This window comes from Nerophis lumbriciformis, linkage group LG11, assembly GCF_033978685.3.
Source record: "Nerophis lumbriciformis linkage group LG11, RoL_Nlum_v2.1, whole genome shotgun sequence".
In the NCBI taxonomy this organism is placed as follows: Eukaryota; Metazoa; Chordata; class Actinopteri; order Syngnathiformes; family Syngnathidae; genus Nerophis; species Nerophis lumbriciformis.
Window position 1 is genome coordinate 54,694,657 of NC_084558.2, and position 17,321 is coordinate 54,711,977.

The 17,321-nt window shown below is 30.7% G+C and overlaps 1 protein-coding gene across 4 annotated transcripts in view; it reads left to right on the plus strand.

The window, feature by feature from the left end:
• mrrf (mitochondrial ribosome recycling factor) overlaps window positions 1–17,026 on the plus strand; it is a 45,010-nt gene extending 27,984 nt beyond the window's left edge. For all 4 annotated transcript variants that reach the window (XM_061966042.1, XM_061966043.2, XM_061966041.1 and 1 more), the window contains 3 exons: window positions 8,117–8,208; window positions 16,542–16,701; window positions 16,781–17,026. In XM_061966042.1, coding sequence (XP_061822026.1) covers window positions 8,117–8,208; window positions 16,542–16,701; window positions 16,781–16,858 — 330 coding nt within the window. In that variant the 3' untranslated portion in view covers window positions 16,859–17,026. The remainder of the gene's footprint in view (window positions 1–8,116; window positions 8,209–16,541; window positions 16,702–16,780) is intronic.
• Window positions 17,027–17,321: the final 295 nt, after the last annotated feature.

Here is a 17,321-nt window from a genome sequence, read left to right on the forward strand (position 1 = left end):
ACACACTGCAAGTATATATATAATGTAGTAACAGACACCTTCATAACAATATGTAATATGTACAATATACACACTGCAAGTATATATATAATGTAGTAACAGACACCTTCATAACAATATGTAATATGTACAATATACACACTGCAAGTATATATATAATGTAGTAACAGACACCTTCATAACAATATGTAATATGTACAATATATACACTGCAAGTATATATATATAATGTAGTAACAGACACCTTCATAACAATATGTAATATGTACAATATACAAGTATATATATATAATGTAGTAACAGACACCTTCATAACAATATGTAATATGTACAATATACACACTGCAAGTATATATATAATGTAGTAACAGACACCTTCATAATAATATGTAATATGTACAATATACACACTGCAAGTATATATATAATGTAGTAACAGACACCTTCATAACAATATGTAATATGGACAATATACAAGTATATATATAATGTAGTAACAGACACCTTCATAACAATATGTAATATGTACAATATACACACTGCAAGTATATATATAATGTAGTAACAGACACCTTCATAACAATATGTAATATGTACAATATACACACTGCAAGTATATATATAATGTAGTAACAGACAACTTCATAACAATATGTAATATGTACAATATATACACTGCAAGTATATATATATAATGTAGTAACAGACACCTTCATAACAATATGTAATATGTACAATATACAAGTATATATATAATGTAGTAACAGACTCCTTCTTAATATGTAATATGTACAATATACACACTACAAGTGTATATGTATAATGTAGTAACAGACACCTTCATAACAATATGTAATATGTACAATATACACACTGCAAGTATATATATAATGTAGTAACAGACACCTTCATAACAATATGTAATATGTACAATATACACACTGCAAGTATATATATAATGTAGTGACAGACACCTTCATAACAATATGTAATATGTACAATATACACACTGCAAGTATATATATAATGTAGTAACAGACACCTTCATAACAATATGTAATATGTACAATATATACACTGCAAGTATATATATATAATGTAGTAACAGACTCCTTCTTAATATGTAATATGTACAATATACACACTACAAGTATATATATAATGTAGTAACAGACACCTTCATAACAATATGTAATATGTACAATATACACACTGCAAGTATATATATAATGTAGTAACAGACACCTTCATAACAATATGTAATATGTACAATATACACACTGCAAGTATATATATAATGTAGTGACAGACACCTTCATAACAATATGTAATATGTACAATATACACACTGCAAGTATATATATAATGTAGTAACAGACACCTTCATAACAATATGTAATATGTACAATATATACACTGCAAGTATATATATATAATGTAGTAACAGACACCTTCATAACAATATGTAATATGTACAATATACAAGTATATATATATAATTTAGTAACAGACACCTTCATAACAATATGTAATATGTACAATATACACACTGCAAGTATATATATAATGTAGTAACAGACACCTTCATAATAATATGTAATATGTACAATATACACACTGCAAGTATATATATAATGTAGTAACAGACACCTTCATAACAATATGTAATATGTACAATATACAAGTATATATATAATGTAGTAACAGACACCTTCATACCAATATGTAATATGGACAATATACAAGTATATATATAATGTAGTAACAGACACCTTCATAACAATATGTAATATGTACAATATACACACTGCAAGTATATATATAAAATGTAGTAACAGACACCTTCATAACAATATGTAATATGTACAATATACACACTGCAAGTATATATATAATGTAGTAACAGACACCTTCATAACAATATGTAATATGTACAATATACACACTGCAAGTGTATATATATAATGTAGTAACAGACACCTTCATAACAATATGTAATATGTACAATATACACACTGCAAGTATATATATAATGTAGTAACAGACAACTTCATAACAATATGTAATATGTACAATATATACACTGCAAGTATATATATATAATGTAGTAACAGACACCTTCATAACAATATGTAATATGTACAATATACAAGTATATATATAATGTAGTAACAAACACCTTCATAATAATATGTAATATGTACAATATACACATTGCAAGTATATATATAATGTAGAAACAGACACCTTCATAACAATATGTAATATGTACAATATAAACTGCTAGTATATATATAATGTAGTAACAGACACCTTCATAACAATATGTAATATGTACAATATACACACTGCAAGTATATATATAATGTAGTAACAGACACCTTCATAACAATATGTAATATGTACAATATACAAGTATATATATAATGTAGTAACAAACACCTTCATAATAATATGTAATATGTACAATATACACACTGCAAGTATATATATATAATGTAGTAACAGACACCTTCATAACAATATGTAATATGTACAATATACACACTGCAAGTATATATATAATGTAGTAACAGACACCTTCATAACAATATGTAATATGTACAATATACACACTGCAAGTATATATATAATGTAGTAACAGAGACCTTCATAACAATATGTAATATGTACAATATACACACTGCAAGTATATATATAATGTAGTAACAGACACCTTCATAACAATATGTAATATGTACAATATATACACTGCAAGTATATATATATAATGTAGTAACAGACACCTTCATAACAATATGTAATATGTACAATATACACACTGCAAGTATATATATAATGTAGTAACAGACACCTTCATAACAAAATGTAATATGTACAATATATACACTGCAAGTGTATATATATAATGTAGTAACAGACACCTTCATAACAATATGTAATATGTACAATATACACACTGCAAGTATATATATAATTTAGTAACAGACACCTTCATAACAATATGTAATATGTACAATATACACACTGCAAGTATATATATATATAATGTAGTAACAGACACCTTCATAACAATATGTAATATGTACAATATACACACTGCAAGTATATATATAATGTAGGAACAGACACCTTCATAACAATATGTAATATGTACAATATACACACTGCAAGTATATATATAATGTAGTAACAGACACCTTCATAACAATATGTAATATGTACAATATATACACTGCAAGTATATATATATATAATGTAGTAACAGACACCTTCATAACAATATGTAATATGTACAATATACAAGTATATATATAATGTAGTAACAAACACCTTCATAATAATATGTAATATGTACAATATACACATTGCAAGTATATATATAATGTAGAAACAGACACCTTCATAACAATATGTAATATGTACAATATAAACTGCTAGTATATATATAATGTAGTAACAGACACCTTCATAACAATATGTAATATGTACAATATACACACTGCAAGTATATAAATAATGTAGTAACAGACACCTTCATAACAATATGTAATATGTACAATATACACACTGCAAGTATATATATAATGTAGTAACAGACACCTTCATAACAATATGTAATATGTACAATATATACACTGCAAGTATATATATATAATGTAGTAACAGACACCTTCATAACAATATGTAATATGTACAATATACACACTGCAAGTATATATATAATGTAGTAACAGACACCTTCATAACAATATGTAATATGTACAATATATACACTGCAAGTATATATATATATAATGTAGTAACAGACACCTTCATAACAATATGTAATATGTACAATATACACACTGCAAGTATATATATAATGTAGTAACAGACACCTTCATAACAATATGTAATATGTACAATATACACACTGCAAGTATATATATAATGTAGTAACAGACACCTTCATAACAATATGTAATATGTACAATATATACACTGCAAGTATATATATATAATGTAGTAACAGACACCTTCATAACAATATGTAATATGTACAATATACACACTGCAAGTATATATATATAATGTAGTAACAGACACCTTCATAACAATATGTAATATGTACAATATATACACTGCAAGTATATATATATAATGTAGTAACAGACACCTTCATAACAATATGTAATATGTACAATATTTCCACTATTTTGATCATTTTAATCCGATTTTTTTCAGCGCATTGATTTCAGTTTCCAATTGTGTGTTCCTACTTCCGGAAGCAAGCGCGAGGGTGTGTTCTAATCATGGCAGAATCGATAACAAACCACCAAGACAACAATTTTTGGACAAATGAGGATTCACAGCCTTATTTTTTTTTAAAGCTGAATACACTGAGGATGAACTGCTGCTAATAGAAGCAAGCACGAAAAAGAAGGTTAGACGTTGGAACAGACTGAAGCGAAAATGACTTTGAGCTATAAATGTGGAATTTGGAGACAACGTATTTTGACGTAAATGGAGTGCTTACCCAAATAAACCGGAAAAAACATCCCTGGCCAGCTGGACCAAAAGGACAACGTACAAACCAAACATTTAATAATACTTTACAGTTACTGTAATATGTTGATGTTTTTCACTCAGTACAGATTGGTGTTGTATCACAGTGTTGTGTGTTACAAACACAAACAGGTTTCGTGTTGTCGAATAATCTCTTTCTGTAGTTAGCTTTTACGGCTAATAGCGTAGCACGCCAATGTGTTACTAAGCTCGAAAAAGAGTTCCTCAGTGTTCACTCTTACAAAAACAATGTTGCTACAGTCTGTTATTACACATGTTACACAACGTAAATGAAGCTTTGTTGACACTTTTTAAATGAATTGTTAGTCATTTAGAGGTAGAATTGATTGCTAACATTAGCTGCATTTTTATGAGAATAAAGTAGCAATTTTGTGTGAGAAAACAAGTAATAAAAAAGATATATATGTATACAATTGCAATTTTATGAGGTGAAAAAACTAATATGTAAATATTTTTTATTAATTTGTAAAAGTAGCAGTTTTACAAGAAAATGCTGTAAAGTTTTATGAGTAAAAGTGTTATTTTTAAAAGAATGAAGTCATAATTTAACAGGACCAAAATATAATATTCTTTATATTCGGATAATGGGGTGAATTTTTTTTTATACATTTTAACGTTTTTTGTAAAATAGTCTTAATTTTACAAGAATATAGATGTATTATTCTAGATGTTCTTATGTTTTTATTTTTGGAAAGAATAAAGTTATATTATTAGATTTTTATTTTTTTTACAAGAATAGTCACAAATTTTTCAGAAAAAAAATGGGTGAAATTTTTAGATCTTAATTTTTTTTTAAAGTTGTGATTTTATGAGAATAAAGTATCAATTTTATGTAATTAAAAAAACAAGTAATTAAAAATTAAGTAATTAAAAGTGATTAAAAAAATTATACAGTAATTAAAAAAAATATATATACATACGGTTGCAATTTTATGAGGTGAAAAAACTTATATGTAAAAAACAATTATTTAGGAGAATTAAGTTGTAAAAGTAGCAGTTTTACAAGAAAATGCTGTAAAATTGTGTGAGGAAAAGTGTTATTTTTAAAAGAATGAAGTCACAATTTAACAAGAGCAAAAAATAATATTCTTTATATTCAGGTAACGAAGGGGGAAAAATAACATTTTAAGTAGTTTCTTTAAGAACAAAGTGTCAATATTACAAGAATAAAGTTTTGTTATTCCAAATGTTAGTATATTTGTATTTTTGTGGAGAATAAAGTTGATAAATTGATGGCGGACAAATAATGACATGCTACTATTAGCATTGGCCAAATAATGGCGGATGAAATAACAACATGCTACTATTAGCATTAGCCAAATAATGGCGGATTAAATAACAACATGCTCCTATTAGCATTAGCCAAATGATGGCGGACAAATAACGACATGCTACTATTAGCATTAGCCAAATAACGACATGCTACTATTAGCATTAGCCAAATAATGACATGCTACTATTAGCATTAGCCAAAAGATGGCGTACAAATAACGACATGCTACTATTAGCATTAGCCAAATGATGGCGGACAAATAACGACATGCTACTATTAGCATTAGCCAAATAACGACATGCTACTATTAGCATTAGCCAAATGATGGCGGACAAATAACGACATGCTACTATTAGTATTAGCCAAATAACGACATTAGCTTTAGCCAAATGATAGCGTACAAATAATGACACGCTACTTTAGCATTAGCCAAATGATGGAAGGTAAATAACAACATGCTACCATTAGCATTAGCCAAATGATGGCGTACAAATAACATCATGCTACTATTAGCATTAGCCAAATGATGGAAGGTAAATAACGTCATGCTACTATTAGCATTAGCCAAATGATGGAAGGTAAATAACGACATGCTACTATTAGCATTAGCCAAATAATGGCATACAAATAACATCATGCTACTATTATCATTAGCCAAATGATGGAAGGTAAATAACAACATGCTACTATTAGCATTAGCCAAATAATGGTGTACAAATAACATCATGCTACTATTAGCATTAGCCAAATGATGGAAGGTAAATAACGACATGCTACTATTAGCATTAGCCAAATGAGGTCGTACAAATAATGACATGCTACTATTAGCATTAGCCAAATGATGGAAGGTAAATAATGACATGCTACTATTAGCATTAGCCAAATAGCGACATGCTACTATTAGCATTAGCCAAATGATGGAAGGTAAATAATGTCATGCTACTATTAGCATTAGCCAAATGATGGAAGGTAAATAACAACATGCTACTATTAGCATTAGCCAAATAATGGTGTACAAATAACATCATGCTACTATTAGCATTAGCCAAATGATGGAAGGTAAATAACGACATGCTACTATTAGCATTAGCCAAATAATGGCATACAAATAACATCATGCTACTATTATCATTAGCCAAATGATGGAAGGTAAATAACGTCATGCTACTATTAGCATTAGCCAAATGATGGAAGGTAAATAACGTCATGCTACTATTAGCATTAGCCAAATGATGGAAGGTAAATAACAACATGCTACTATTAGCATTAGCCAAATAATGGTGTACAAATAACATCATGCTACTATTAGCATTAGCCAAATAATGGAAGGTAAATAACGTCATGCTACTATTAGCATTAGCCAAATGATGGAAGGTAAATAACGACATGCTACTATTAGCATTAGCCAAATGATGGAAGGTAAATAATGACATGCTACTATTAGCATTAGCCAAATAGCGACATGCTACTATTAGCATTAGCCAAATGATGGCGGATAATTAATGACTGTGTATTCAATAATGGAAAAAAAATCTTGACATTTTAAGTTTTATTTCTCAAAGAAAGTCTTAATAATAAAGTCTACAATAATAAAGTTGTACTATTCCAGATTTTCTTATATTTTTATTTTTATTATAACAAAGTTCACAAATTTGCCAAGTGGACAGAATAAAATTAGAATAATTAAGTAACGATTTCACGGGAGTAATATTGTGGGGAAAGTGATATTTAGGAGAAAATATGTGAGATAATTAGAAAAGAATTGTGAATAAAGTTGCAAAGTTGTAGTATTGTGTGTGTGTGTGTGTTATTTTTGAAAGAGTGGCATCACAATTGACCAAAAATGGAATAATCTGGAGAATAAAGTTGAAAATAAGGTGACATTTTTACAAAAAGAATGCAACTTTACCAAAAGTGTGATTTTATTCAAACTGTTTTGTCTCAGACAAACTTTTATGTCAACACTTTGACTCCTTTACTTTTCACTCTGGCCCTTGTAGTGCGTGTGTGTGTGCGTGTGTGTGTGTGTGTGTGTGTGCGTCACACAAGCAGACACCCTTGTAGGGTCACCCTGGCGGGGTCAGCACCCTGCCCTGCAACCTCTCAGTCCTCTCCCCCAGGACTTGGTGCTGACAGTGGCCCAGGGCACTTCCATGGTGCACACACACACACACACACACACACACACACACACACACCTTAATGGTTGCCAGCTGGAGAAAGAGCACTACCTGCAGTCGTAACCCCCCCCCCCCCCCCCCCACTTCTGTTCAGGCGACAGCGGCGGCCGCCCGTGCCCTGAAAGAGAGCAGCATGAAGCTCAACCCTGAAGTGGACGGGTCCTTCATCAAGGTGCTGGTCCCTAAGTGAGTCTCCCTCGTAACTACTCCGTTCCATCCTGCACACAGGGAGTCTTTTATTTTGAAAAAGCCACCCGTCCCCAAGTGCATGTCCTGTGTGTGTCACATCTCCCACTTTTCATGTTCACAGTTTATTTTTAAGATAGGGCGCACAAAAAAATGGATTCACATTCAGATTGCCATTTTTATTCACATTTTTCAAAAATCAATTAAACTTTTTTTTTTAAATTTGAAAAAAAAAAGTGTCAAAATTAAGACGTGATTAATTACAAAAAATATCTCATTCATCATTTATAAACATAGATTATTAGCACAGTTTATTTTTAAGATAGGGCGCACAAAAAATCAATTGACATCCGAATCGCAATTTTTATTAATCTTTATTCTAAATCGATAAAAAAATTAAAAAATGTATTAAAAAAAGAATTTTGTTTTAAATTTTATTTTATTTTTTTGAATTAAGATTGTCGAAGTTAACACTTGATTAATCACAAAAAATCATCTCATTATTCATGTATAAACACAGATTATTAGCACAGTTTATTTTTAAGGTAGGGCGCACAAAAAATGGATTCACATTCAGATTGCGATTTTTATTCAAATTTTTAAAAAATCAATGAAAACATTTTTTGGAATTAAAAAAAAAAAGTGTCAAAATTAAGATGTGATTAATTACAAAAAATATCTCATTTATCATGTATAAACACAGATTATTAGCACAGTTTTTTTTTAGATAGGGCGCACACATTTTTTTATTCACATTCAGATTGCGATTTTTATGCAAATTTTTCAAAAATCAATTACTTTTTTTTTAATTAAAAAAAAAGTGTCAAAATTAAGACGTGATTAATTACAAAAAATATATCTCATTCATCATGTATAAACATAGATTATTAGCAGTTTATTTTTAAGATAGGCCGCACAAAAAATCAATTGACATCCGAATCGCAATTTTTATTAATCTTGATTCTAAATCGATTAAAAATTTAAAAAATGTATTAAAAAAATAATTTTGTTCTAGATTTTAAAATTTTAAAAAAATTAAGATTGTCAAAGTTAACACTTGATTAATCACAAAAAATCATCTCATTATTCATGTATAAACACAGATTATTAGCACAGTTTATTTTTAAGATAGAGCGCACAAAAAAATTGATTCACATTCAGATTGCCATTTTTATTCAAATTTTTCAAAAATCAATGAAAAAAATTTTTGGAATTAAAAAAAAAAAGTGTCAAAATTAAGACGTGATTAATTACAAAAAATATCTCATTTATCATGTATAAACACAGATTATTAGCACAGGTTTTTTTTTAGATAGGGCGCACACATTTTTTTATTCACATTCAGATTGCGATTTTTATTCAAATTTTTCAAAAATCAATTAAACTTTTTTTTAATTAAAAAATAAAAAGTGTCAAAATTAAGACGTGATTAATTACAAAAATCATCTCATTATTCATGTATAAACATAGATTATTAGCACAGTTTATTTTTAAGATAGGGCGCACAAAAAATCAATTGACATCCGAATCGCAATTTTTATTAATCTTGATTCTAAATCGATTAAAAATTTAAAAAATGTATTAAAAAAAAGTATTTTGTTTTTAGATTTTTAATTTTTTTTAAATTAAGATGGTCAAAGTTAACACTTGATCAATCACAAAAAAATCATCTGATTATTCATGTATAAACACAGATTATTAGCACAGTATATTTTTAAGATAGGGCGCACAAAAAAATCGATTCACATTCAGATTGCCATTTTTATTCATCTCGATTCTAAATCGATTCAAATTTTTCAAAAATCAATTCAACATTTTTTTGGAATAAAAAAAAAAGGGTCAAAATTAAGACGTGATTAATTACAAAACAAATCTCATTTATCATTTATAAACTTAGATTATTAGCACAGTTTATTTTTAAGATAGGGCGCACAAAAAAATGGATTCACATTCAGATTTTTATTCAAATTTTTCAAAAATCAAATAAACTTTTTTTTTTTATTTGAAAAAAAAAAGTGTCAAAATTAAGACGTGATTAATTACAAAAAATATCTCATTCATCATTTATAAACATAGATTATTAGCACAGTTTATTTTTAAGATAGGGCGCACAAAAAATCAATTGACATCCGAATCGCAATTTTTATTAATCTTGATTTTAAATCGATAAAAATGTTCCAAAATTTATTTTAAAAAGTATTTATTTTTTATATATATATATTTTTTTTAAATTAAGATTGTCAAAGTTAACACTTGATTAATCACAAAAAAATCATCTCATTATTCATGTATGAACACAGATTTTTAGCACAGTTTATTTTTAAAATAGGGCGCACAAAAAATCAATCCACATTCAGATTGCGATTTTTATTCAAATTTTTATTCAAATTTTTCAAAAATCAATTAAACATTTTTTTGGAATTAACAAAAAAGTGTCAAAATTAAAACGTGATTAATTACAAAACATATCTCATTAATCATTTATAAACATAGATTATTAGCACAGTTTATTTTTAAGATAGGGCGCACAAAAAAAATGGATTCACATTGAGATTGCGATTTTTATTCACATTTTTCAAAAATCAATTAAACATTTTTTTGGAATTAAAAAAAAAAAAGTGTCAAAATTAAGACATGTGATTAATTACAAAAAATATCTCATTTATCATTTATAAACATAGATTATTAGCACAGTTTATTTTTAAGATAGGGCGCACAAAAAAATTAATTGACATCCGAATCGCAATTTTTATTCATCTTGATTCTAATTTAAAAAATTTATTAAAAAAAGTATTTTGTTTTTAGATTTATTTTTTATTAAGATTGTCAAAGTTAACACTTGATTAATCACAAAAAAATCATCTGATTATTCATGTATAAACACAGATTATTAGCACAGTTTATTTTTAAGATAGGGCGCACAAAAAATGTTGTTAATCAGAATATTATAATAATAATGTCGTATTTTTATGAGAATAAACAATCAATTTTACAGGAAAATGTGTTATTGGGGGGAAAAAAAGAATAAAGTCACGATTTTATGAGACCAAAAATGTAATCTGGGGAAAAATAATATTTATGTCAACAAAGTTGTTGGATGATTGTCAAATCTGATGAGAATAAAGTCGCACTTTTATGTGGAATAAGTTTTAATATTGTGTGAGAAAACAAGAGTCATTAAAAAAAAAAGGTAATTCATTTTATGGGGTTAAAATGTCAAATGTGAAAAAAATATATAAAGGAGAATGAAGTTGTTAAAGTAGCAAATTTATGTGAAAAATGTTGTAATATTGTGTGAGAAAAAAGTGTTATTTTCAAAAGAATAAAGTCACAATTGAACAGCACCAAAATATCATATTCTGTATATTTAGATCATAAAAAAAAAATAACATTTTGAGTTTTTGTTATAGAATATATTGTCAGTTTTACAATAATAAAGTTGTTATTTGAGATGTTATATGTAAGTTATATTATTCAGCAAAAACATTAACATGAATCAAGTCACACATTTGACAAGAAACATTTCATATTATGGAAAAATGATATTTAGTTTCATGTAGTTGTTACTCTGCAATAAAAAAAGTTGTCATTTTTTGGTGAATAAAGTAGCAAATTTATGAAAAACGCTGTAATATCGTGTGAGGAAACACAAATATTTTATTTTGAAAATACGGTTGAAATTTTTCGAGGCAAAAATATAATATGTGGAAAAATCATATTTAAATTGTAAAAGTAGCAATTTGACAATAAAAATGTAACATTAAAGTGTTATTTTCTGAAGAACGAAAACAAAAATAATATTCTGTATATTCAAATAACCAAGGGGAAATAAATAACATTTTAATTTATTTATTTTTGAAGAATAAAGTCTCAATTTTACAAGAATAAAGTTTTGTTATTCCAAATGTTCGTACAATTTTATTTTTGTGGAGAATAAAGTTGATAAATTGATGACGGACAAATAAGGACATACTACTATTAGCATTAGCTAAATAACGACATGCTACTATTAGCATTAGCTAAATAACGACATGCTACTATTAGCATTAGCTAAATAATGACATGCTACTATTAGCATTAGCTAAATAACGACATGCTCCTATTAGCATTAGCCAAATAAGGACATGCTACTATTAGCATTAGCCAACTAAGGACATGCTACTATTAGCATTAGCCAAATAAGGACATGCTACTATTAGCATTAGCCAAATAAGGACGTGCTACTATTAGCATTAGCCAAATAAGGACATGCTACTATTAGCATTAGCCAAATAAGGACATGCTACTATTAGCATTAGCCAAATAAGGACATGCTACTATTAGCATTAGCCAAATAAGGACGTGCTACTATTAGCATTAGCCAAATAAGGACATGCTACTATTAGCATTAGCTAAATAATGACATGCTACTATTAACATTATCCAAATAAGGACATGTTACTATTAGCATTAGCCAAATAAGGACATGCTACTATTAGCATTAGCTAAATAGTGACATGCTACTATTAACATTAGCCAAATAAGGACATGCTACTATTAGCATTAGCCAAATAAGGACATGCTACTATCAGCATTAGCCAAATAACGACATGCTACTATTAGCATTAGCCAAATAAGGACATGCTACTATTAGCATTAGCCAAATAAGGACATGCTACTATTAGCATTAGCCAAATAACGACATGCTACTATTAGCATTAGCCAAATAAGGACATGCTACTATTAGCATTAGCCAAATAAGGACAGGCTACTATTAGTATTAGCCAAATAACGACATGCTACTATTAGCATTAGCCAAATAACGACATGCTACTATTAGCATTAGCCAAATAAGGACATGCTACTATTAGCATTAGCTAAATAACGACATGCTCCTATTAGCATTAGCCAAATAAGGACATGCTACTATTAGCATTAGCCAAATAAGGACATGCTACTATTAGCATTAGCTAAATAATGACATGCTACTATTAGCATTAGCCAAATAACGACATGCTACTATTAGCATTAGCCAAATAAGGACATGCTACTATTAGCATTAGCTAAATAAGGACATGCTACTATTAGCATTAGCCAAATAAGGACGTGCTACTATTAGCATAAGCCAAAAGTGGATAATACACAGGCTGCTTGTTTCCATCAGAGAATGTCCTCATTTGCATAAAACATGCGCGGCGTATCCGCAAGCATGTGCGGCGGCAGCAGGTGTTATGGCGGCGACACGCGTCAGAGCAGCCCCGCCCCTTCCCCCTCCAATCAGTCTGGGCGGGCGTCAGATTTGCATTTCCAAAGAGACGATGGCGGCCTTGATTTGGCGAGCCAATCAGTAATTATGCGTATTGTTGGCGGTAAATACTGACTTGTTTGCAAATAGAGGCGGGAAAAAAGGACAATTAGGGAGAAAAGGAGCGCAGTGAGTGATTCAAACAAGCAAGTGAGTGAGCAAGTGAGTGATTCAAACAAGCAAGGTGATTGCAGAGTTGCAACCTGCAGAAAACAACTTTTAAATCTTTAAAAAAAAAAAAAAAAAAATGATATCAGACATCGCTCTGGTATCAGCAAGACAACCCGCATGTAGGGCCGGGCGATGAAACGATATTTATGGCGAAAGACACGTAGTCGATATCAACACAGAGTAAAGTAAGGCTACACTCTCCCATAAATGCGCTAGCTCGATGCTAATTTACATTGGATTTGCCATAGACAGGCTACTATTAGCATTAGCGATTTTACACGGCGATTTCAGCGCCTCCAAATTTGGTCACGGAAACTACAAGTCAGGTGAACGTTGCAACCAATCAGCTGCTGTGTAACGACCGCAATACTTAGTGTAAACACTTTGTGGGGCGCAACATAGCATTTAAACTTTGTGGGAAAAGCTACTTTCTTTTTAGACAACATGGCACTGATAACCTAAACTATGCTGCCACCTAATGTATTGGAAGTGCAACTGCACTTAATGGTATCAGTTGTCATAATCACACCATTTTAAATGTTACATGATCAAGTCCGATACAGGAAACATGTGGGTGAATAGAATAGAATTGTAGTGTTTACACTGACATGATCAAGTCCGATACAGGTGACATGTGAGTAAATAGAATTTTAGTGTTTACACTGACATGATCAAGTCCGATACAGGTGACATATGAGTAAATAGAATTGTAGTGTTTACACTGACATGATCAAGTCTGATACAGGTGACATGTGGGTGAATAGAATAGAATTGTAGTGTTTACACTGACATGATCAAGTCTGATACAGGTGACATGTGGGTGAATAGAATAGAATTGTAGTGTTTACACTGACATGATCAAGTCTGATACAGGTGACATGTGGGTGAATAGAATAGAATTGTAGTGTTTACACTGACATGATCAAGTCTGATACAGGTGACATGTGAGTAAATAGAATTGTAGTGTTTACACTGACATGATCAAGTCCGATACAGTTGACATGTGAGTAATTAGAATTGTAGTGTTTACACTGACATGATCAAGTCCGATACAGGTGACATGTGTGTGAATAGAATAGAATTGTAGTGTTTACACTGACATGATCAAGTCCGATACAGGTGACATGTGTGTGAATAGAATAGAATTGTAGTGTTTACACTGACATGGTCAAGTCCGATACAGGAAACATGTGGGTGAATAGAATAGAATTGTAGTGTTTGCACTGACATGATCAAGTCTGATACAGGTGACATGTGGGTGAATAGAATTGTAGTGTTTACACTGACATGATCAAGTCTGATACAGGTGACGTGTGAGTAATTAGAATTGTAGTGTTTACACTGACATGATCAAGTCTGATACAGGTGACATGTGTGTGAATATAATAGAATTGTAGTGTTTACACTGACATGATCAAGTCTGATACAGGTGACATGTGTGTGAATAGAATAGAATTGTAGTGTTTACACTGACATGATCAAGTCTGATACAGGTGACATGTGAGTAATTAGAATTGTAGTGTTTACACTGACATGATCAAGTCTGATACAGGTGACATGTGAGTAAATAGAATTGTAGTGTTTACACTGACATGATCAAGTCTGATACAGGTGACATGTGTGTGAATAGAATAGAATTGTAGTGTTTACACTGACATGATCAAGTCCGATACAGGTGACGTGTGTGAATAGAATAGAATTGTAGTGTTTACACTGACATGATCAAGTCTGATACAGGTGACATGTGGGTTAATAGAATAGAATTGTAGTGTTTACATTGACATGATCAAGTCTGATACAGGTGACATGTGAGTAAATAGAATTGTAGTGTTTACACTGACATGATCAAGTCTGATACAGGTGACATGTGGGTGAGTAGAATAGAATTGTAGTGTTTACACTGACATGATCAAGTCCGATACAGGTGACATGTGAGTAATTAGAATTGTAGTGTTTACACTGACATGATCAAGTCCGATACAGGTGACATGTGAGTAAATAGAATTGTAGTGTTTACACTGACATGATCAAGTCTGATACAGGTGACGTGTGTGAATAGAATAGAATTGTAGTGTTTACATTGACATGATCAAGTCTGATACAGGTGACATGTGAGTAAATAGAATTGTAGTGTTTACACTGACATGATCAAGTCTGATACAGGTGACATGTGAGTAGAATAGAATTGTAGTGTTTACACTGACATGATCAAGTCCGATACAGGTGACATGTGAGTAATTAGAATTGTAGTGTTTACACTGACATGATCAAGTCTGATACAGGAAACATGTGGGTGAATAGAATAGAATTGTAGTGTTTACACTGACATGATCAAGTCCGATACAGGTGACATGTGAGTAAATAGAATTGTAGTGTTTACACTGACATGATCAAGTCTGATACAGGTGAGGTGTGTGAATAGAATAGAATTGTAGTGTTTACACTGACATGATCAAGTCTGATACAGGTGACATGTGAGTAATTAGAATTGTAGTGTTTACACTGACATGATCAAGTCTGATACAGGTGACATGTGTGTGAATAGAATAGAATTGTAGTGTTTACACTGACATGATCAAGTGTGATACAGGTGACATGTGAGTAATTAGAATTGTAGTGTTTACACTGACATGATCAAGTCTGATAGAGGTGACATGTGTGTGAATAGAATAGAATTGTAGTGTTTACACTGACATGATCAAGTCTGATACAGGAAACATGTGTGTGAATAGAATAGAATTGTAGTGTTTACACTGACATGATCAAGTCTGATACAGGTGACATGTGAGTAATTAGAATTGTAGTGTTTACACTGACATGATGAAGTGTGATAGAGGTGACATGTGTGTGGTGAACAAGGTCTCTTCCTTCTTGGCAGAGTGACGCGTGAGCACAGAGAGAACTTGGTCAAGACGGCCAAACAGTTGAGCAACAAGGCCAAAGACTCGCTGAGGAGGGTTCGCTCCAGCACGGTGGCGCAGGTGAAAAAGTCCAAGGAGGGCCACTCGGAGGACGTTTTGAGGCTGGTGGAGAAACAGGTCCGTATCGCACGTGGGGAGCAAGAGTTGTTTCTGCTGCTGCTCGAGCGCGTCCTCTAGTTTGTCTCTGTCTGGGCAGATTCAGCAAATGGCCGACTCCTTCTCGGCAGACGTGGACAACCACCTGGCAGTGAAGACCAAGGAGCTGCTCGGCTGAACTAACACCGGGACAATATTTCACATTTTCACCTGTATCGCCATCGGCCTTTTTCTAGTCGCTATCGGCTTTTTTCTTTTCCAACAGCAACAGAAGGACATGAGCAGATACAATAAGTACACATGACAGCAGTACTTAGTATTCACACAATAAATAATAAGAACATGGGGTTTTTTTCCATTTATTTATTCATCAAAATAATCATTCGACTATTATCTTATATTATGATCTTATATCAACTAATTGTTATCTTATATTATCTTAATATTGTCCTATTATTATCTTATTATCATCTTATTTTTATTATCTTATATCACCTAATTATTATCTTATATTATCGTAATATTATCTTAATATCACCTGCGATGAGGTGGCGACTTGTCCAGGGTGTACACCGCCTTCCGCCCGAATACAGCTGAGATAGGCTGCAGCAACTCCGAAAGGGACAAGCAGTAGAAAATGG